This window comes from Enhydra lutris, unplaced genomic scaffold (genome assembly GCF_002288905.1).
Source record: "Enhydra lutris kenyoni isolate GAN:26980312 unplaced genomic scaffold, ASM228890v2 scaffoldscaffold59, whole genome shotgun sequence".
Classification (NCBI taxonomy): Eukaryota; Metazoa; Chordata; class Mammalia; order Carnivora; family Mustelidae; genus Enhydra; species Enhydra lutris.
In genome coordinates, this window is record NW_019154143.1 from 9105384 (window position 1) to 9127037 (window position 21654).

Below are 21654 nucleotides of genomic sequence, written 5' to 3' on the forward strand. Positions count from 1 at the left end.
TGTTAAGATTTTATTTATTCTAGAGAGAGAACGCCAGAGCAAGGGGAGGAACAGAGGGAGAGGGACAAGCAGACTCCACACTAAGCACAGAGCCCGACGCAGGGCTTGATCCCGTGACTCTGTCATTGTGACGTGAGCAAAATCAAGAGTCGGATGCTCCACCGGCTGAGCCACCTTTCACCCCTATACTGGAGTTCTCCTAGAACTCTTCGTGTATCACTTGGTATCTTTGCATACCTGCACCTTCAGTTCCCAGCAAGATAGGGTGAAAAAGAACTAGAGACCTTCTGTGAGCTCAAGTCAGTTCTAGACACTGTGATACTCCTCTGTACACATTAGGAATTCCAGATGAATGGCTTCTCAGAAAACCTGTTGGCTACTAAACTCTTGATTGTTCAGAACGCTAAATGCTTTCTAATAGTTGATCTTTTATTCCCTAGGGACATTCCAGCTATATCACACACCTTGACTGGTCCCCAGACAACAAGTATATAATGTCCAACTCAGGAGACTATGAGATACTGTACTGTAAGTACAAATGATTACATCCAGCTGAGACAGGTCTGTCCAGGGCACAAATGATCCGGCTGTGCAGAGAGTGCATGCTGGCTCTCTGACCTGACAGTATGTTACTCTGAGCTAAAGAGTGAAAATCTCAAATGTAGTTCACTTCTCCAAGAAAGTAACGAATTAATTTACATATGTAGACATGTAGTCCTAAGAAATTACTCAGGGAGATGGCTGCTCTAACCCACTGAGCCACCCAGGTGCCCCGAGATTGCTGCTCTATATGACTTTGTATTTAACTTTTCCTGGAGAGAGGAAAGAGTATAATACATAGGCACTTACGCTTTTTAAAGAAAGAACAATTTCAGTGGGGAACAATTTTATAATTTTATAAACCCTGTTAAAGGGAACACTTTATTTTTCCTTTTTTAATGTATCTTAATGTTTTTCAGTGTATGGATTTCAGTGTATGGATTACAAATAAACATAGCTAGTTTGAATCAAGATAAATTTTCAAATACACTTATACAGGTACTATGACTATATTTCCTGTTTCTGAATTTAAAGGGGACATTACACATGGCTGCAAACTAATCAGGAATCGATCAGATTGTAAGGACACTGATTGGACAACCTATACCTGCGTACTAGGCTTTCAAGTCTTTGGTAAGAACATGACACCTGATGGGAAAAGATGGTTTGTGGGTGTTCTTGTACATAGTAATTACTTGCTTAAATTTCTAAATAAAAAAGAGTCTGTTATGTGTTCTTCAGCGTTATCGCTATTAATGTCAGATTAGAGAAATTGAGTGTATTAGGATCAAACCAATATGAAGTTCTCTGCAAAATCCAGCAGACTTTTGGTCCTTAATACAAAAGACACTTGAAAGAAGTATACATAATAGCACAGATTGCCTTCCCATTTTTTTTCCTCCACGTGAAAACTGAAGTATTTTAATTGTAAAAGCATTTTTTAAATAGCTTAATTGAGCATAACACATAATTTCACCTTCTTAAAGAGAACAGTACGGTGGTTTTAGAACTGTAGTGTGGCCATCATCACTAATTTGAGAACATTTTCATCACCCCAGTAAGAAACCTTCTACCCATAAGCAGTCACTTCCTACTCCTCCCCACCCCTGTACCCACAAGCCACTAATCTACTTTCTTTCTCTAATAACTTGGTTATTCTGGACTTTCATGTAGAATGTTTTCAAGACCCATCCACACTGTAGCATGTGTCAGCACTTTCTTTTATGGCTGAGTGAGAGCCCTTGTACACATCTTGTATGCACACCCCACATTTTGTTTATCCGCCGTCAGGTGACGAGACACTTGGGTTGTTTCTACTTTTCAGCTAATACAAATAATGCTGCTTTGAACAAGCTTGTTCAAGGTTTTCTATAGACATATTTTCATTTCCCTTGAAATGTACCTAAGAGTGGAATTCCAGAGTCCAGTGGTAACCTTGTGTTTAACCTTTTGAAGAACTGCCAGACTGTTTGCCAAAGTGGCTGCTCTATTTACATTCCCACTAGCGTGACTTCCCAGGATTCTGTTTCCCCACGTCCTTGTCAGCAGTTCTTACTCTCTTGCATGTGAATGTCCAGGTGTCCCAGCACCATTTGTCGAAATATAAAGGCATTTTTCGGAGACATTATTTAAAGATAAAATTTGGAAATCATTCGTAATCTCATGTTTTAGATATTTCTCAAAATCTTTTCCTGTGACCGTTTTCTAAGCCCTTCCTGATCTGGGGGTTCCCTTCTGAAGAAGTTACAAGACAAATGGAAAAGTTAAGATAATAAAGCCTTGTCTGCGAAGTACAAAAAAGAGATGTTCTACTTAGTAGTTAGAATACTGGATACGAGGGGGACGTCAATACCTAAAGCAATGTTCAGAATATTAATACTTTTCCCTTTAACAACATCTCTGCCTTCTGACAGTTGTGCTCTCTCTTCCAGCCTGATCGTAGATCAGAACAGTTCTTTTTGCTGTGTACATGAGAAAAATAATCCATTATAGGTCCCTGTGCTAAATGCAACTGCTATAGAGACGGAGGAGAGTACTGGGCTGACAAGAAATTAAAAACTAACTCTGACTCATCCATATACAATTTCCTTATTCTGGGTGAAGCGGAAAACAGTAGCTAATATTTATTTAAGAGATGTCAGTTAAGTGTTTCGATGTGTTTTAGCGAATTTACCAAAAACTTACTTGTTCTCTGGAATAGCACGGAACCACAGGAGGCCAGCATCTCAGCCCTTCTGGATTCCATAATTTCCATCTAGTCTTTTTTGTTGTTGTTGTTAGATGTTTATTTATCAAGACAAACTATTCCATAACCCAGTATCCGTGCTTCATAGCTCAGGAACACAGGTCGGTGACAAACTTCAACTGAACTCAACCCAAAGAAATTCTTTACATTCCAAAATCACTCTGCACTCTGAAAGATGCCAGCCCTCCTCATCTCCTCAAAATCTTTCATGGAATTGTAATTTCTGTAGAAATCTGCATATGCCTTCTTTCTTGGTTCAGCCACAGCAAACTTATAGAAAGCTGCATCCCCCAGGGATACAACGAAGGCTCCAAGAACATGAAATCGCAGACGCTTGGCCAGAAGGCCTCGCATCTGAGGTTTCGTCAAAGCCCTGGAAGTCATGGTAGTTACTCTCCTCTACACCAACCTCAACCTAACGTCCTTCCTAAATGATAATGAAATGGACGGCGTTCCAGCCGTGCGCAGGCCTCCATCTAGTCTTAATCGTGTTTTGTGCTAATTATGTTGAACGTGATTACCAGTGCCTCATGATTCAGAATAATTAAATTTGTTTTGTCTCTGGATATAAAAAATAGTTGCGTGAAAATTCTGTGGGATAGCATGGTAGACTAGTGGGTGGCCTATGCATTTCCATTAAGATAAAGAATTTTGGAGGTTTTCTTTGAAGTGCCTGCCTGCAGAGAACAGCAAAGAAAGAGAGTACATTTCACACGGCTTCCGCAGAGTCCGCTGGGAAGAACTAGAGCTGTTCCTTTGTGTTCCTGCACTTTGCTGTACGAGTAAACAGAATTTCCCCTCTGACTAGAAACTTTAAAAAGGAAGAGCTTATTTGCGGAGGGGAGTTAAGCTAAAACTGTTCGTTAGCACCACCTGCTGGTTACTAGTGAGTATTTCTGTGTCTTTAAATTTTCCATCTTGAGGCTGTTTTCACTGAATTTTATTAGATTTTTAGGTAAAACTTCATCCTTTGACACACTGAACCACTAAGAAATTTGTAAGGGAAATGTCAGCAGCTAAGTTTAAGATTCTGAAATTAAATAAACCCACGTGGCATCGCAGTTATATTTTAGACTCATTTTTCCACACCCCCGTGTTTCCGTATCAAAGGTGTCTGGCCGGAAGGATCCGATGGGACGGATATCAATGCACTGGTGCGATCCCACAACAGGAAGGTGATCGCTGTTGCTGATGACTTCTGCAAAGTTCATCTGTTTCAGTATCCCTGCTCCAAAGCAAAGGTAAAATCAATTTATTAAAAACAAGTGTTGTAGGGCCTTTTGTTTGGGGATATTTTTGTGTTGCTGGTGAGAAGAGATGCGCAGTTACTCCTCACTGTGATGCTGAGGGGCCCGGGGCGGGGGGCAGCGTCCAGGCCGGCGCTGCTCGTTTACTCCTTCACCATTATGGTCCAGAAGACCGTTAGAGAAGACAGCAGAGGTTTTATTATTTTTAGTTTATCAGTAATTTTTTAGTAGATATTTAAATGTCTCCTAAACCTACTAAAATATTTTGTTACACGTACAGTCAACATTATAAAGCTCCTGGAGCCATTTCCTAAATCACCTTCCATCCTCCCACCTAGTAAATTCTCCCCTACCCGTCTCAGCAGAACGTAGTTAACCTGACAGACTATTTATTACGTTATTTTTGGAAATAATATGGTCTGACTGTGTGGATGTATGTATGTTACTCTGTTTCTCCCATAGAAATGAGTATGGAAAGGAAATGACTGCTAGCTCCATTCCTCAGACGTGCTGACTCTGGCTGCGATCTGAATTACCTCCCTTACTGGTGGCTTCCATTGCTGTAAAAAGGCATGTAAAGAATGAGTTTAATTTTCCTGTCTGTTTCTTCCAGGCTCCCAGTCACAAGTACAGTGCCCACAGCAGCCACGTCACCAATGTCAGTTTTACTCATAATGACAGTCACCTGATTTCAACTGGTGGAAAAGACATGAGCATCATTCAGTGGAAACTTGTAGAAAAGTTATCTTTGCCTCAAAATGAGATTGTAGCCGATGGTACTCTAACCAAAGCCCCCATCTCTTCCATTGAAAGTGTCCCACAGTCTGATACTCCCACACCACCTCCTTCCCAGCCCTTAAATGAGACAGCTGAAGAAGAAAGTAGAACAAGCAATTCTCCCACACTTCTGGAGAACAGCCTGGAACAGACTATGGCGCCCAGTGAGGACCGCGTCGAGGAGCAGAGTGAAGGGGGCAGTGACGACCTCGGTGAGCCTATGTATGAGGGGCCGTCCCCGGAGAGCGGCAAGGAGCAGAGTGAGGCCACTCTTCCCGAGCACCAGCGAGACCCCTCGGCCCTGTCTTAGCCGCGGGGCTTCGGTGTGACTCTCTCTGCGCCTTCAGCTGCGTGTGGTCTGGTGACGGTTCAGGTGACAGGCCGGGAGTGAGGGCGTCACTCTCGCAGCTCTGCGTCTCCACGCGATCTGTGTTCAGTCTTGCCTGCAGCCTCTGAAGAGCCCCCGGCCGGCCCAGTGAAGGCTGGCTTCGGTGTGTGTTGAGAACTAACCAAACTTAACAGCAGGAAAGACTGAAACATTGTCTCAAATTACCCGCGTGCGTAAGTGGTATGATGTAAATACTGGAAACTGACCGCGGCTGCATGGATTTAGAATAAACCCCTTGTTATCTGGACAAGTTTTCTTCAGGAACAACCAGAGGCATCACAAACACTGTTACTCATCTGCTGGCTCAGACTGTGCTACTTTGTTTTTCCCCGGATGCAGAAAAACCAGAAGAAAAAAAATGCTCTCTTACTGAGATGTCCTCCCACCCCAGATGTCTAGTGGAAATTTTTTATTAAAAACTTCAGTATTGCCCCGTGTAGTGGGGTTGCCTCGAGTCCCGGCGCCATTTCCTTACATGAGCACTAGCTGTCCAGATGCGCTTGCCTCATCTGCCGTCTGGTGCTGCCCTTTTCTACGTCGTCGCGAGGAACAGTCCCTTCATTTCTTGTGTGCAAACCTTATCTTAGAACGAAGAAAGCAGTGGTTTGTTAAAGAGCTTTTAATGTATATTAAACCATTAATACTCAGAAATAATGGATTCCTCCAAGGATTCCTTTACTGGCCAAAACATTTTTCCATGTTTGGCATTCAAGTGAATGGAAGAAGAAAAACCGCATGCCTGTAAGACTCAACTGCAAGAATTACTTGGCTAATTCTAGCTTAGCCTTCCTCATAGTTTGTTCCTTTGATAACAGGAGAAATATAAATGCAGTAAGTTTGAATCGGTGCTTGAAATTCATCAGTTTAGTTGTAGTTTTTATACAGATTATATTGAGGGGGTAAGACTGAAAATCACAAATTCTTTTTTATGGAAGTATGAATAACGGTCACAGTAATTTTTTATAAATTGCATACTTAACAGACTTGCTATATATGGTAATTTTCCTCTGGTAGAGTTGCTGTAAGCCTTGCAGTTCTGATGTGGCTGTCCTCTGCTATTTTGGGCAATGCATGTCTTATGCATTGGATAGTTTTGTTTCTTGTCAAAAGACTGTTTTTTCTTAAGTACATGTTTTCTACTATAATTACCGACAAATATGCATTTCCTATATATTTGTTTATACATTGATTATAAAAAAACTTTGGATTTATTTTTTAACTTGCTGAATTTTTGTTGTTGTTGTTAGGTCATGTTTAGAAACTTTGAATGAGTTCAGAAGTCTTAAGTATAAGTATGCAAGTGTTTACGTGATTGTGCCATTCCAAAGTGCATCAGAACTGTCATTCCCTTCTAGTACCTTCTCAGGAGTAATACAAATCAGGTATCTCATCATCATTTGGTAATTAATATACAAACTCCAGTGAACTCCCAAGGACACTCACATTTATATTCACATGCTGTATGTAAGGGTGTGGGTATGTGTGAAGGGGTGAGTGTAGACACTCTGTGTGTATCTATATAGGAAGATATACGCCACATTGAAAATACTCAGTGTATATCTTTATGTGTATAGGTATATGTCCATGTATATCTCTTTCCTTTTGTTTACAGTTTTTCCAAAAAAAAAAAAAACCTCAAAGTAGTTCTCTTCAGAAGGAGAGAGAGAGATTCCAAGCAATCCATCTTTTTTCAGTATGTTCTATACATAATTTTCAGAGAGCATCAATAATATCAGGCCAGCACGTGTTACTCCCTGCGAGAAGAATACTGAGAAGAACAAGTAGTCCTAGAAGAAAAAGCATTTCTTTAAGCACCTGGGCGATACAGCTCTCCGTGACCAGCAGGGAGTTTATTGAGGGACACCAGTCACCTCTGGGGTTGCTGTGTACAATGAGATTTACACTCGTGATACTCTTGGGTGGAAGTTTCACAAGACACTACTAACGCGCAGAAAGCGTCCCAGCTCTCTATTGCTGGCAACTACTGTTTAATGGTCAACTAAATCTGTGATAATGGTTGCAAGTGGGTGGGATTATGCAATTGTAGATGTTTTTAGGAAAACTTGTGAATGAAAATGAATCCAAGTGTTTCATGTGAAGATGTTGAGCCATTTCTATCATGCATTCCTGTCTCATGGCAGAAAATTTTGAAGATTATAAAATAAAATGATCAAAATGTTTCAGGTGTCTTGACTCCTCGTTTATACGGCTCATTTCCATGACTGTCCGTTATCAAAAGACACGGCAGTTAATCAGCTGACGCTTGGGGATACCCCTATTCTGGTCAGAACGAGCCCCACCTCATAATGTTAGAGGAAATGACTTCTGATTATGCTTCCACTTACTGGGGGGGTAGCTTCATTTTAATTTATTTCATGTCTACACTTTCTCTAATGTTTAACATGGGGTAATCTTGGTGATCCTGGTTACCTGCCTGCCAGCCTCCTGTCGCTGCTTCCCCACAGGCCGCCTCTGTGAAGTCCTGGCGATCGGCAGGGCCCTGCACTCCCAGTGGCCTCCCTCTCCCCCGTGCTGCTTCGGGACACAGCCTCTGCGCCACAACCAGAAATTGGCCGCTACAAATTTTTCTTTCTGAAAAATCAGGTTGGGAGCATTCCATACCTTAGTTTTTAAAAGCATGGAAATGATGAGGTTTTCTTCGTTACCTGATACATCCTTGGTGACTATATGTTCCCAGCCACTCCCAACACACCAGCCCCTGAGAAGCTGCCTTGGGGCAGGAATTGATCTTCTGCCAATTTGGAGACAAATGGCTTGTCGGGCATCAGAACAAACCCACTGAACTATGTGATTTTTCCCTCAATACAAAGAAGAGGGAGATCCATAAAGGGGAAATGATGAACTTGATTTTAAACACACCAGTGTGTTGGTGTAACTTCTAAAAGGAACTGGGTTTCCAGCTTAAAGCTGGAACTGAAATGAAGGGATTGAGTTTACGAACATGTTTTTAGGACAGAAACGACAGGCTTGACGAGCAGTTAGGTGGGACTTGGGTCAAGAAGAGCAGCCAACAGAGGAGCACCTGTGTGGCCAAGCGTGCCTCCCTCACCCCGGGCCTTCATGGGGTGCTGGGGGAGTGTTACTCTGTAGACAAGGACATGGAGATTCAGCAAGTGGCCCATGTTCCTTTACTTAGATAATGGCCATGCCAGGATGTTGTTACTGTTTTGTAACATCAAAGCTTGCTTCTGCCGCTCATACTAGGAGAAAGACTTGAGTGCGCACAGGGGAGAGAGGGAGAGAGAGAATCTCAAGCAGGCTTTGCCTCAGTGCAGAGCCCAACACAGAGCCCGATCTCAGGACCCTGACATCACGCCTGAGCCGAAATTAAGAGTTGGATGCTTAACCGACTGAGCCACGCAGGTGCCCGGAGAAACACAGCCTTTAGAAACGGAGGAAGGAGGGAAAAATGAGGGTAGACAGAGAATCTGGAAAGGAGATAGGGAAGCAAGAAGGCCTGTGTCCTTCTCCATCTTTGCTCCAGGAGGGGTGGGGGAAGCTGCCGCCCAGTGATGCTGCACGTCGGTCCCCAGCACGGAAGCCAGGCCTTGCTGGAAAAGCCTCCTCCGCCTGGGCTACAGTCCTCAAGGACCACAGAAAGGTCCAGACCTTTCTACCAAAATATAGATGTGCCCTTTTGTAAAGAGGCGCTCTTGGCTGTCCTCACAGGGTCTCGGGTCATGTTAAATGTTCTGTGCTAATTAGTTTACCATCTCCAAAGAACACCTGAATTTCCATTTGACACTCATTAGTAAGTCCCTACAATAACCCTTAAAGCTCTAATATAAAGAAGGCAAAGAAAAAAAGAAATAATCCTGAACGGGAAAAAAAAACTTCCCTGACTCCTTTGGAAACGTCGGCCTCTTTCATTTCTGCGCCCATGGGTGACACCCTCAGGAGACCAGGGCTTCCTGAACTCAATACATTTCTGTTGGGCCAATCCAGAAATCTGGCAGAGAACCTTACTGGTACCACTTCCATAACATGGACAAAAATACGAAGAGATGGGTGCAAACGAAGCCCGAGGGCTCATACCCAGCTGCCGTTGAACGGGAACAGTGTTGACTGCGCTCGCTCAGTTCTTCCGTTCCAGCAACCCTACCTGTGAGTCTCTCCGCTGAGCGCACAGGCAACTCAGGAACACAGAGGTCGGGTCCCACTCCCAGCAGCTGAGCCGAGACTGGAAGCCACATCCTCCTGCCCGCCGAGTCCTCGCAGCTGCCCTGCGCCCCACTGCTGGTGCGCCACAGAGGAATCACTTAGTGGTTCCTAATACAAAGAATGAGCTCGGTTAAACGAACCGCAAGCACCGAAGAGCAGCGTCAGGAAAAGCTACAAAGCGATTCGACTTGGAAAAGGCGGCGCTGGGCTCTGGACAGAAGCACAAAACTGAAGGGACCCTCCTCACACACAAGTCCTCTCTCCTGCCTCCCCCAAAACCAGAGCACAGGGCCGAGAAACTTCCAGGCTCTTATGCCATCCTGTGGCACCTGCTGCCAGCAATGGCCCGCTCTCCCGCCTTCTTTAGCCAACTCAGTCCCTGACGTTCAATTTAAACCTGCTGGTGTGGAGACCCTGCTCCCTTGTTTTCCAACCTTTGGGCAATGTCCATTACGCTGAAAACGAACGTAGCAACTTCTTCTCGTCCTTAGCCAAGTGCCTTCTCCACTTTGTCCTCATTCCCCATCCCACACTTCTCACCACAAGCCTGGAGGCTCTGTGGGCCCGTGCCCAGCCAGAGGGCTTTGATCTTGTACCTCCTCTCCCTCAGCAATGTGAACACGTGGCCCTGAAAACAGATTTTCCTCCGCAGCCACCCGTCCACGGAGATGAATACACAGAATTACAGGGCTGATGGCTAAGCATCGCAGCGGGGCTACACAAAACCGGCTCCTGGGGCAGGTTTCAACTCCTGGCAGAGTTTACTTTCACCAGGTCTAAAGGAACTAAAGGAACAGAAAACAAAGGAGAGTGGGGGCAGAAGAAACGGCCTCAGGGAGGAAAAACAACTTTTTCAGTAAAAAGCAAAGCCTTCATACCTGGTCATCCTGTTTCATTCTTGATGTTCACGCAGCCAAGGCCTGTCAGGTCCCACTCCCGGGTGCCAAAGCCGGAGTGCGTCCGGGGAAAGGGCTTTGAGGCCGCCTCTGCACAGCGATGCCCACGCAGCCCAGGCTCGGTGGGGCTGACTTGGAAACCTGGTTGGAAGCAGGGACACTAGAAGCTGGCATTCTCGTACCGTGTCACCTGCAGAACACTAGTTCTGTTTACAGAACCGTAAGGCAGGGGTCCCGAGAAGGCAGGTCCGCTTCCTTCTGTAGACTTCCGTCTCTCTACAACTATGTCCTGTGCTGCCAGCACCTTCCAGCCACTTTGACTCCTGGGGCACGTGTACAGGACTAGGTCCAAAGGAGCCGTCCACACAGCAGCTGTATGTCACCAGGCTGCCTCGTGCATGGAGCTGTGCTGGGCTCAGTGGGCAACCCGAGGACGAGACAAACACAGCCCTGCCCTCAATGGTGCGTGTGACCTAGGAAGGTTGTAAAGACGGCCTTGTGTGCTTTAGAACTGGTATATGGCAAAGTCAGGTTCCCCCTGAAATTAGAGAACGAACCGCATGCTCTAAGTAGCATATGATCTGAAATGTGAGAAGTAAATATCCTTACTAAAGAATCTTAGGTTGGTCATCTATGGAAACCACCCAACCATTGCTTAAATTCTATAATAACATCCAAAAGGTTAAAATTTGATGTTTAATAAATAATGACGTAGAACCCCTACGACAGGACACTGAATACAAAACTATTGACACATGAAAATTTGAGGAAGCATAAGGGCATTCATTATACACAGGGAAAGAAGAGCCAATCGTGAATGCTTACTGTATTTCCATTTACGTAACATTCTTGAAATGACCAAACTATAGAGTACAGATTAGCGACTGCCAGGGGGGATAGAAGTGGGGAGCTCTGCAGGGATAAAGAGTCTGCAGGCATGTTGGTGGGGACGGTGATCACACAAATCCATACATGGGATTCACTGCACAGAATGACACACATGAATGGGAGCACACGCACCAGTGCTGCAGACTGCACAAGGCCGGCAGTGTGGGTCACTGCAGCGGACACTTTCCTCCTCTTGGGAGTATATATTATCTCAGACCTCACCATCAGGGGAAACTGAGGGAAGGGCTCAACGGACTCTGTACTATGCTGGAAACCTCCTGTGAGTCTACCTATTTCAAAATACAGAGTTTAAAATTATGATGTAGGAACATGAACTTCCCTTTATGCTTTTGAAGGGAACGTGGAAAAGGAAATGGGTCTTAATACAACAATCTTTCTTCATAAAATTTCTGTCCTTGTGCACTTGAGGTACCCCACCGACGGGTCAAGTAGAACCTTGCTGCTTACCAAACCACAGCTTCCACAGCCCGTGAGGCCCCCAGCTTTGCAGGTCTGTGGGAGAATTCCAAGTTCCAGGGTGGGCGTGAAGGGACCCCAGGCGAGGCAGAGATGCTGCCGGAGGTGCGGCGGTAACGCTCAGCATCTGGGACAGTAGGGAAAAGAGACAACCTGGGAGCCCTGAGGCTTCACCAGCGGGAATGCCCCTCCGACAACACCCACCAGGGCGAGATGGCCCTTGGGGTTCCACCCCCACCTTGGATGGGCCATTTTGCAAGCACACACGGGCACAGGCAGACACATACACACACCCCCATACCCCCCACCCCCTTGCTTCTGGCCGGCTTTGCTTCTAAGTGGTTTGGAAACTCCCTTTCTTGGAAACCCTCTCGGGAAGCAGCCGCTGCTGCCTGCCCTCCAGCGCTGGGGCTGAAACCGTCCCTGTTCCGAAGTAATAACATGACAAGAGAAAGAATTCCACTCCTTAGCCAGGCCCCGCTGCAGAACCGAGATTAGGTTATTAGACCTGCTCCCAGGAGCCTGACAGGCCCCCCGCTTCCTTGGCAAAATCCATTTTCACGTGGCCCACTATTTGCTGCCCACGAATACCTCATCGCCGGAATCATTAGCAGGAATGTTTGCCAGGCTTTGACATTTTCATTTAGAAGATGAATTCATTCTCAGCTGAGCCAAGAGCCCCCCTCCTTCCTGGAAGAATGTGTTAAGACTCAGCCCTCGTGGGACCCTGGGAGCCCCGAGAAGATCAGTCCTGTTCCCTTGGCGCACTGGGGCAGCCCTTCTTGGGGGCAAGGGAGGAATTTGAAACAGAAAAAACTAAGCTGGGCCAAAAAAGCCATTTTCCACTGTGGTCTCGGTAAGTGTAGGTACTCCCGCGCTGCCCCGAGGCCCCGCCCCCCGGCCTAGCCCCCTCGAGGAGCAGAGCGGGGGAGTCCGGGGAGGTGCACCCCGCCTGGCTCGGGCTCTGCCCCTACCTGCTGGGGAAGGCCCGGCACTCCCACAGCTGGAGCTGGAGCGAGAGCCGCCGAGTCAGCCCCAGCCCGGGAAGGCCGTCCTCTCCCAAGGGCTGGCTGGAGCTGCCACCACAACAAACGGTGTTGGCCCTGGAAGCGAGGCGCAGCGCGACAGGTTGTCTGGGAAGCCAGGTGAGCCCGCAGATGGCTCTGGTAATGAAGCTGCCACCGAGGGCCACCGCAGCTCAAGTGGTTTCTATGGGAAACCCACACATTAAAATAGAAGAAAGTCCTTTTAAATTAAATCACAGTCATTCATCACCTTTTTAAATTAAGCATTATCAAACTTAAACACAGGGATTTGTCGGGGAGGGCAGCGGGAAGGCACGGACGCCGCCAGGCCCAGGCGGGAGCTGCGAACGGGGCACAGGACGTTTCTCAGGAAGGGCTTCGACCTGAGGATCTTCACTCCTCCCTGCTGGGAGTCCCTGTCGGGCTCTGTTCTGCGGCGCTCCTTCCGCAGCGCTAGGGACACACACAGGTAGACCCAGGAGGACAGACAGGTCAGCCTCCAAGGACACGGCCACACCCGTGCGTCGTGGCGGAGCCAGCCCTTGGGGTGAGTGACCCAGACATCATTCTCCCCGGGATATCCGCCCTCTGCTGACACCCCCCCGCTCCAGTCTTCCTGCTTCCCTCTGGCCTCCCTCCCTCCTTCCTGCCACCTTCCCTCGCAGGTGTGGCAGAACACACCAGCCCAACACATGCCACTTTGGTGCAGTGAGGCCTTGGAGCTATAGGCCCTGAAAAGCAGCAGGTGCAGGGAGAGCTTCTCGAAGCCCCCGATCTGCCTACAATCCACCCTCCCTGCGAGAGGCTTCAGCCAGGGGAACCTGATCCTTGACACGAGAGAGGAGACCAGAAATGGACGCCATATCCTGACAAACTTTGTCACCAACTGTCGTACCTCCCATCTGTTCTTCTAAAGGCCCCTTCGTCTTCCCTAAAAGTCATTTACTCTCCCCAAGAGGCTTTCGCTCCTCTCCCCCTTCCCTACTGAAAGGTACTGAAGCCTGAACTCCAAGCTGCCTCGGGGAGGGACTCACTGCCCCCCTGGGCATCTCCCGTGTATCCAGGAGGTAGCTTTGTTCTAATCTCTTTTATTTCAGGAGTCTCAGCCTCAATGTTGGAAGAATGGAAAAAATTACTTTTCTTCCCGTCTACATCCGCCTGCCTTCCTTTTTTTAAAGCGTGGTTAGGCGGGGCACCTGGCTGATACAGTAGGTTAAGCTCTCGATTTCGGCTCAGGTCATGATCTCAGGGTTGTGGGATGGAGCCCCACGTTGGGCTCTGTGCTGGGCGAGGAGTCTGCTTAAGATTTTCTCCCTCTGCCCCTGCCCACCTACCCCCCTCGCACGCTAGCACGTGTGCTCGCTCTCTCCCACTCTCTCTCGGGAGAAAAAAAAAAATTGTTGTGTCTGTATAACTTACAGTACAGAGCACAAACCTCAGTGTATCGGTATCCATGCACACGTATGTACAACCACCCAGATGAAGACCTGGAACATTCCCAACACTCAGGAGTCAGCCTTGTGACCCCTCCTCTTCCTGTCAGGACTCCCCGAAAAGAGTAACCTCTACTCTGGCCCCTGTCACCATGGATTAGTTTTGCCTGGTTGTGACTTTCACACACATGGAACGATATGGTATGTTGTGTCTGGCTTCTTCCACAGAACGTCGTGTCCCCCCTGCTCTTACGCCCCTATGAGCCATCACAGGCTCCTGCCCTCCCCACCCACTCTGGAAACAGGGACGTTTCCCCCAGGCTGTCTGCTTGAACACATACATTCCCTAGTGTCGGAGCAGACACTATGCTTTCCACTGCTCCCGAAGCCGGCTCACTCTCCAATTTCTATCTCCAGACCCAACTGCCTACGAGAATTTTTGCCCAGGGGCCTCACCGACAACCCATTTCTCCCCAGCAAAACATGCCCTGCTGTGTACCCACAGTCTCGTCCCTTCAGTCACCCTGAGTCATCACTGAAATCACACACACACAGGCTGTTCGTGACCTGGCCTGAGCCTCCCTCTTCAGTCCTGAGTCCTGCCATTCCTCTCCCCACCTCTTCCCGTACATCCGGGATACTGTCCATCCGCACATGCTCTTCCCTCAGGCCAAACTTCTTGCCCACCATAATCTCCTGGAAAGCATCTAGGCGCACATTATGTATTTAAACAGTGCTCCCTTCCCTTGCCCTCCTGGGCCCTGGCTCTGCCTCTAGATGGTTCTGTCCCACTTTGGTGAGCTCATCATTCTGTGAGCCCTGGAGGCCAGAAACAATGTCCCCTCTCTCTGGTCCCTACTGCCCAACACAGCATCTGGCACAGAGCAATTAGAGAACAGTCTGCTGAGGGTCACTGTGGGTGAAGATGGGACAAGTCCCCAGTCTGACAGGGAAGCAGAGTGCCTATCCTCAACCCCAGATCTGCTCACTGAAAAGCCATGTGGGAAAGGACAACAAGACACCAGATGGGCCATAAGGTTAAGAACATAAAACTCAGGGACACCTGGATGGCTCAGGTCATGATCCCAGGGTCCTGGGATCTAGTCCCAAGTCGGGCTCACTACTCAGTGGGGAGTCTGCTTCTCCCTCTGCCTGCCCCTCCCCCCTGCTTGTGCTCTCTCTCTAAAAATAAATCTTGAAAACAAAACAAACAAAAACCAAATACACATAAAACTCGTGAGGAGCCAGACACAGCCCAGGGAGCGAGGGACTCAAGAAAGAAAGGAAGCCACAAGACTTCCAGGGCCAGCTCAGCAGTGGTGGTGGGGTTGGCTGGCAGCACCAAGAAACCCCAGGCCTGAGCAGCTGTTGGCTACGAAGCCTAAGACACGACTGTCCTCACAAGTAGAGTCGGGTTGTCGCTTCAGTCTTTAATGGCACACCCTCCCCTCCTAACCCACAAGCCCTCCTGGGCCTGCCCAAGCTGGCCCAGGCTGGACAGGCTACCTCACCATTCCTTAACTTTGGCTCCCACCGTCCAGGGACACGTTACAAGGTACACCCCCACACCCAGCCCCCCGCAGGGAAGACTTACCCCAGGCCTCCGCTGCCGCCACGGCCTGCCTCCCCCAGCCCAGTCCTTCCTGATGTTCGCTCAGCAGGTCCTGACTGAAGGAGGGATGGGCAGACACAAAGTTACAAACCAATTTTCCAAATGACCGTTTCTTCAAGAGGCCATAATTCCAGAGGAGAACAGCACACAGACACCAAGTATAAACAAAGGCTCTTCTGGGTGACTCTACTTTAATTAGAATGACAACTAATTGAAAGCAATTTAATGTTGGTTCATGAAAGGTTAATGGAATTCATGTTTTGGAGATGCCGAATGCAACAGAGACTTAGCCGGAAACACAAATCTAACCTTTATTCTCTTTAATTATTCGGTCAGAATAATTTCCTGGGAGCAGGTTTAGTCTCTGGATGGCTTTAATTAAGCACCGGTGAACTTTGAAGTTGACATCAACTCATCCAGCTGCAACTCAATTTTCAAATTAATCTGCGGTCTAACACGGAGGTGTCTGGCGGCCTAAGCAGGGAGAGCTGGGGGCAAGTAGGAGACAGGCTTGGAGCCTGACAGTATTAACCGATTCTGGAACTTCCTCCACCTTTCCCCCACCCTTTCCAGTGGCAAGGCAATTCCATAACCTAAGGAAAGTGGCTCGGGCTGAGCTGAGCAACCAAGCCGAGACCTCCTTCCTTGGCTTTTCGCCCCAATGCTGGGGACAGCAGACCCCTGGTCCAAGGTGCGCCCTGCCTCCCACCTCTGCCTCCTGCCCTCTGCCCACATCTCCCCACTCCAGAGATATGCTGAGACCGTTAGGAGCCCTGGCATGGCCCTCCTGTGGGGAGGTGCCCTCAGGAAACGCTCCTATCGCCTCCGTGGCTGCCTGCACTTCAGCCTGGCCCCAGCCTCAACCTCCCCAGTCTGCCTTCCAAAACCCAGCTCCTGGATTCTTTCGGTTGTACCTGATAGCCAGGCCCTGGCCCTTTTCCGCTGCTGACTGGGAGGCGACCCCAGCGCTTGCCACAGCCCGGGGCAGCACCGGGGACTCCCACCAGACCGTGATGTTTACACTTGGCTGATCTGGCTCGCGCTTGTTGAGCAGCATAAAGGACCAGGGCCTTGAGGTACACTCAAGTGACTATGACAAAGCTCAAGGTCACGGACAAGGTCATGGGCAAGGAAAGGCATGATGTCCCAGGAGGGCTTTGTCAGAACTTGAGGGGGGAAAAAAATTCTCTAAAGAATGCCATTCCCAGCCACTCTGCTTGCCCTGTTTCCATTAGTATTTGCAGCAACTCCCTTGGAAATCGGTTCTAACCCATTCCAGACCCTGAGCAGAAGCAGCATCTGCCCAGCCAACATGTCCTGAGGCAGCACGGCACCCCCTGCATCCTGGAACCACACAAAGGTCGGTTCCCGATTCAAGCTCATGCAAGTGACAGCTGACAGTTGCCGATGCCAGAAAAGGCAAATGACCCCTCCCACTCCTGTCCGCACCTTGGGAGGTGGCTGAGCCACCACAGCTGCTCTCGTGTAAGAAGAGCAAGGCTCAGCTGATGCCTCCACAACAGCAGGGGCAACCTATAGCCAAGGTGCCAGAAGCTTCCCAGAACAGAAGCCACAGCCAGGGGCAGTCTGTCCCACAGCACCAGACCCCCTCTGACCACACGGAACACACAGATTGGGACAGGTGAGGGACAACGGCAGAATTCCTCCGTAACAGAAGAGTTTCTTGGTCATATGGTTTATCAATTCTAAGCCACTGAAACAGAGACCCTGAAAAGGGCCTAAAAAATTTTAAGGTGTTTCCTTAAATTTAATCACAGTGCTCGGCACAAAGACATCTGACTCATCTTTGGATCCCTGGCACCTAAAAGCATGTGCGTTTGCACCCTCATGAAACAGCTGGCAGAAGTAGAGGATGAGTAGAAGTCCTTGATAACTCCGGGTCAGAGGAGCCTTGGACAACCAAAGACAGCCAATGACCTTGACAAGAAGAGCACTGAGGACAGGATTCCACTTTCCAACCACACCCAACTTGGGCAATTTGGGGGGCTAGATTAAAGTCTGATGCAACCCAGGGGCGCCTGGGTGGCTCAGTCGTTAAGTGTCCACCTTTGGCTCAGGTCATGATCCCCAGGTCCTGGGACTGAGTCCCACATAGGGCTCCCTGTTCAGCGGAAAGCCTGCTTCTCCCTCTCCTTCTGCGTGCTGCTCCCTTGCAAAATAAATAAATAATAAATCTTTAAAAAAAAAAAAAAAAAAAAGGTGATGCAACCCAGAATTTGGGCAAAATGTCAAATAAATGTATTAATTGCTGAGAGCAGGTAGTATCCCAATTTCTAAACAATGAATCATTGCCCCTGATGTAACCTCTACTAATCAAAGTCAACAGGTCAGAAAATAAGAGGTTTGCACAATCTGCAACTCTAAGAAAAGTCTGGAAGACTTGGGGAATGGAAACCTCAACACCAAACAAGCCCAGGGAGCCTGCCTAGAGCTCCACACACAAAAGGAAGGAAAAGTATACAAATCAAAGTCAGCCGGTGTTTAAAGCCACCACTTCCTTCACCAGGCCCCCGATGGTCTCACATCAGAGCCACACCAGACAAGAGCCCACGCAGCAGAAGGAAAGCTAGTCAGACCCTGAAAGGAAATCTGGGTGACAAGAACCAAGGAGGGGGCACTTCTTTGAAAGGAGAAGTATAAAGGAGCCATTTGCAACCTTTCTCGCTCTTGTGCACCTGAAAAGAATTCTGACAATCTACGTGCGCCCCTTTGTATATATAAGCTTACAATGAAAAATTTTAGATGTTATGTTTAAATAGCTGCAAAGAGTATAGTTTTGGGTGTCTGACAGGTATTGGTGTAAACTATTATAAATGTATTCAGTGGCACATAAATAGCACTGCAATTAGACACCTCCCTCCATCTAGTTAAAAACACAAATGTGTATGTAACAGAAATTTCTCCTTCAACTTTTACTGATTCTCACTTCACTTTTCCGTCTAAACTTTTACCCGCCCCCCAAATTTTATCTTTTTCTCTAAGATTTTATTTGTCAGAGAGAGAGGGAGCACAAGCAGGGAGAGCTGCAGACAGAGCAGGCAGATGGAGAAGCAGGCTCCCTGTTGAGCAAGGAACCTGATGTGGGACTCGATCCCGGAACCCTCGGAACATGACCTGAGCCGAAGGCAGATGGTGAACTGACTGAGCCACCCAGGTGCCCCTGGAAAAACTGAAACCAGAGAAATGTTACCACTTACCAGAATGGCAAAGATAAAAAGTCTGATAGAGCATTCTGCTGGCAAAAGGGAGGAGGAACCGGCACCCTCACCACAGCTAAGTAGGAATGCACACCAGCACCGTCTCTATCAGTGAGGACCAGCTATCAAAACTAGAAACACACATTCCCTTTGCCTTGTCTCACTTCTAGAAATTACCCTACAAACATTCAACAACATTTAAGATGACACGGGAAGATCATATACTAAAGCAGTGCTTATAAAAGCAAAAAATTTATGACTAACTACCCATCAAAAGGAGACTAGTTAAATAAATTCTGATGTATTCATAAGGTGGGATAATTCAGAAAAATGAGGCAGAGACTCATTTGACGGGGCGCGTCGACATGACACAGAAGCCAAATCTGGGGTGCACTGAAGCACGGGAATGAATGCTGACAGAGACGGTGATCATTCCAGTGTGAGGAAATCACACTAGAACTCTGGAAGAGGAGAGGAGAGCTCATCTTCACAGGGAAATGTCAACAATGCAGAAAGAATGATAGAACGGAGAATCACATTTTTACAACTACGTTAGTATTAAATGCTTCAGGCAAGAATCACCAATTACTACTACACTGCGTGTAAACTAACGATGGGATGTTCCCAGTCTCAATACCACCCTACAGATTACTTATTAATTACAAAGGGGAAAGGGTATCTTATAAGGGAGAAATCCGGCAGACAACAGCTGAATAAAGCTACCCTACCTTTAAATTGCTAATAATAGGACAATCTGGTATCAAGCTGAGAATACCACATCATATCTGAAGAATTTCTGACAAATATGTTTACCCTCAATCCATCATAAGGAGACAGTAAGACAAATCCAAGTTGAACGATGTTCTGCAAAACACTGCCCTGAACTCTTCAAACTCTTCAATAAACGACAGTGGGGACTATTCTGGATTTTAAAAAGCTAACGGGACACGGGAATTAAATACAACATTTGATTGGCTTCTGGACCTAGAACAAAAACAAAAGTCAGTTAGCATGGGGCGCCTGGGTGGCTCAGTCGTTAAGCGTCTGCCTTCAGCTCAGGTCGTGATCCCAGGGTCCTGAGATTAAACCCCGCATCGAGCTCCCTGCTCAGCAGGAAGCCTACTTCTCCCTCTCCCATTCCCCCTGCTTGTGTTCCCTCTCTTGCTGTCTCTCTGTCAAATAAATAAATAAAATCTTTAAAAAAAAAAGTCAGGGGCGCCTGGGTGGCTCGGTGGGTTGGGCCGCTGCCTTCGGCTCAGGTCGTGATCTCGGGGTCCTGGGATCGAGCCCTGCATCGGGCTCTCTGCTCAGCAGGGAGCCTGCTTCCCCCTTCCTCTCTCTCTCTGCCTGCCTCTCTGCCTGCTTGTGATCTCTCTCTGTCAAATAAATAAATAAAAATCTTAAAAAAAAAAAAAAAAAAGTCAGTTAGCACTGCTGGCAGGAATATAAAATGGTAAAGCTGATTTGGAAAGTCTGGCAATTCCTCCAGAAATTAAACACGGAGTCACTACATGACCCAGCAATTCCACTCGTGGGTATATCCTAGGTACATACCCGAGAGAAATGAAAACACAGGCCCATTCAAAAACCCGTACACCAATGTCCATTAAAGCATTAATAGCATATTCATAGTAGTCAAAAAGTGGAAATAACCCACATGTCCGTCAACCGAAGAAAGGATAAACAAAATGTGGCCTATCGATACAATGGAGTCGCATTCAGTCATAAAAAGGAATGAAGCACTGACGCATGACAAGTGCTACAACATGGCTGAACCTCAAACTCATTACAGGGAGAAGCCAGTCACAGACGATCACGTGTCAAATGATCGTATTTACACAAAATGCCCAAAGAAGCCAAATCTAGAGAAAGAGAAAATAGATCGGTGGTTGCTAAGGTGGGAGTGGGGTGGGGGAGGGGAAATGACTTAACAGGACAGAACCTTCTCTTAGGGTAAGGAGATGTTTTAAAATTGATTGTGGTGATGGTTGCACAACTCTGTATACAGTAAAAACCACTGAATTATACACTTTAAATAGGTGAATTGTAGGGGCACCTGGGGGGGGCTCAGCCAGTTGAATGTCTGACTTTCAAGTTCAGCTTGGGTCAACATCTCAGGGCGGTGAGATCGAGCCCCGAATGGGGCTCTGCACTCAGCAGGGAGTCTAACTTGAGATGCTCTGTCCCTCTCCCTCCGCCTTTCCTCACCCATGCGTACACACTCTCTCCCTAAAATAAATAAATCGTTTAAAAAAAAAAGATAAAATGAAACAGGTGAATTCTATGGTGTGTGAATTATATTCCAATTAAGGCTGTTATTTTAAAAAACACAACTATAAAGGACACATTGTTGGGATGCCTGGGGAAATTTAAATATAGAATATGTATTACATAGTATTGTTATCAATGTTAAATGGAGTGTGACAACTGTATTATGGTTACAAAGGAAAATGTCCTTATTCTTAAAGGTACTGCCTACAGTTTTTATGGCTGAATTATCATAATTCCATAGCTTAATCTTCATTGATTCAGCAAAGAACAAATGTAGTTTACATACATTCATTATATGTGCCTGCATTTATAAGAGAACAAGAAAACACAAATATATTGCTAAGTGAAGGTTATACAGGTGTATACTATACTACTCTCATAATCCTTCTGTAGTCCGAAGTTTTTAAAAATAAAAACTTGGAGGAAATACCGGAGAAGAATAAAATTTAGATTTT

At 47.1% G+C, this 21654-nt stretch overlaps 1 protein-coding gene across 5 annotated transcripts in view; it reads left to right on the forward strand.

The window, feature by feature from the left end:
- The window catches only part of LOC111158506 (echinoderm microtubule associated protein like 4), a 196801-nt gene extending 189424 nt beyond the window's left edge, over positions 1–7377 (forward strand). For all 5 annotated transcript variants that reach the window (XM_022520570.1, XM_022520571.1, XM_022520572.1 and 2 more), the window contains 4 exons: positions 441–528; positions 1075–1173; positions 3896–4026; positions 4646–7377. In XM_022520570.1, coding sequence (XP_022376278.1) covers positions 441–528; positions 1075–1173; positions 3896–4026; positions 4646–5119 — 792 coding nt within the window. In that variant the 3' untranslated portion in view covers positions 5120–7377. The remainder of the gene's footprint in view (positions 1–440; positions 529–1074; positions 1174–3895; positions 4027–4645) is intronic.
- Positions 7378–21654: the final 14277 nt, after the last annotated feature.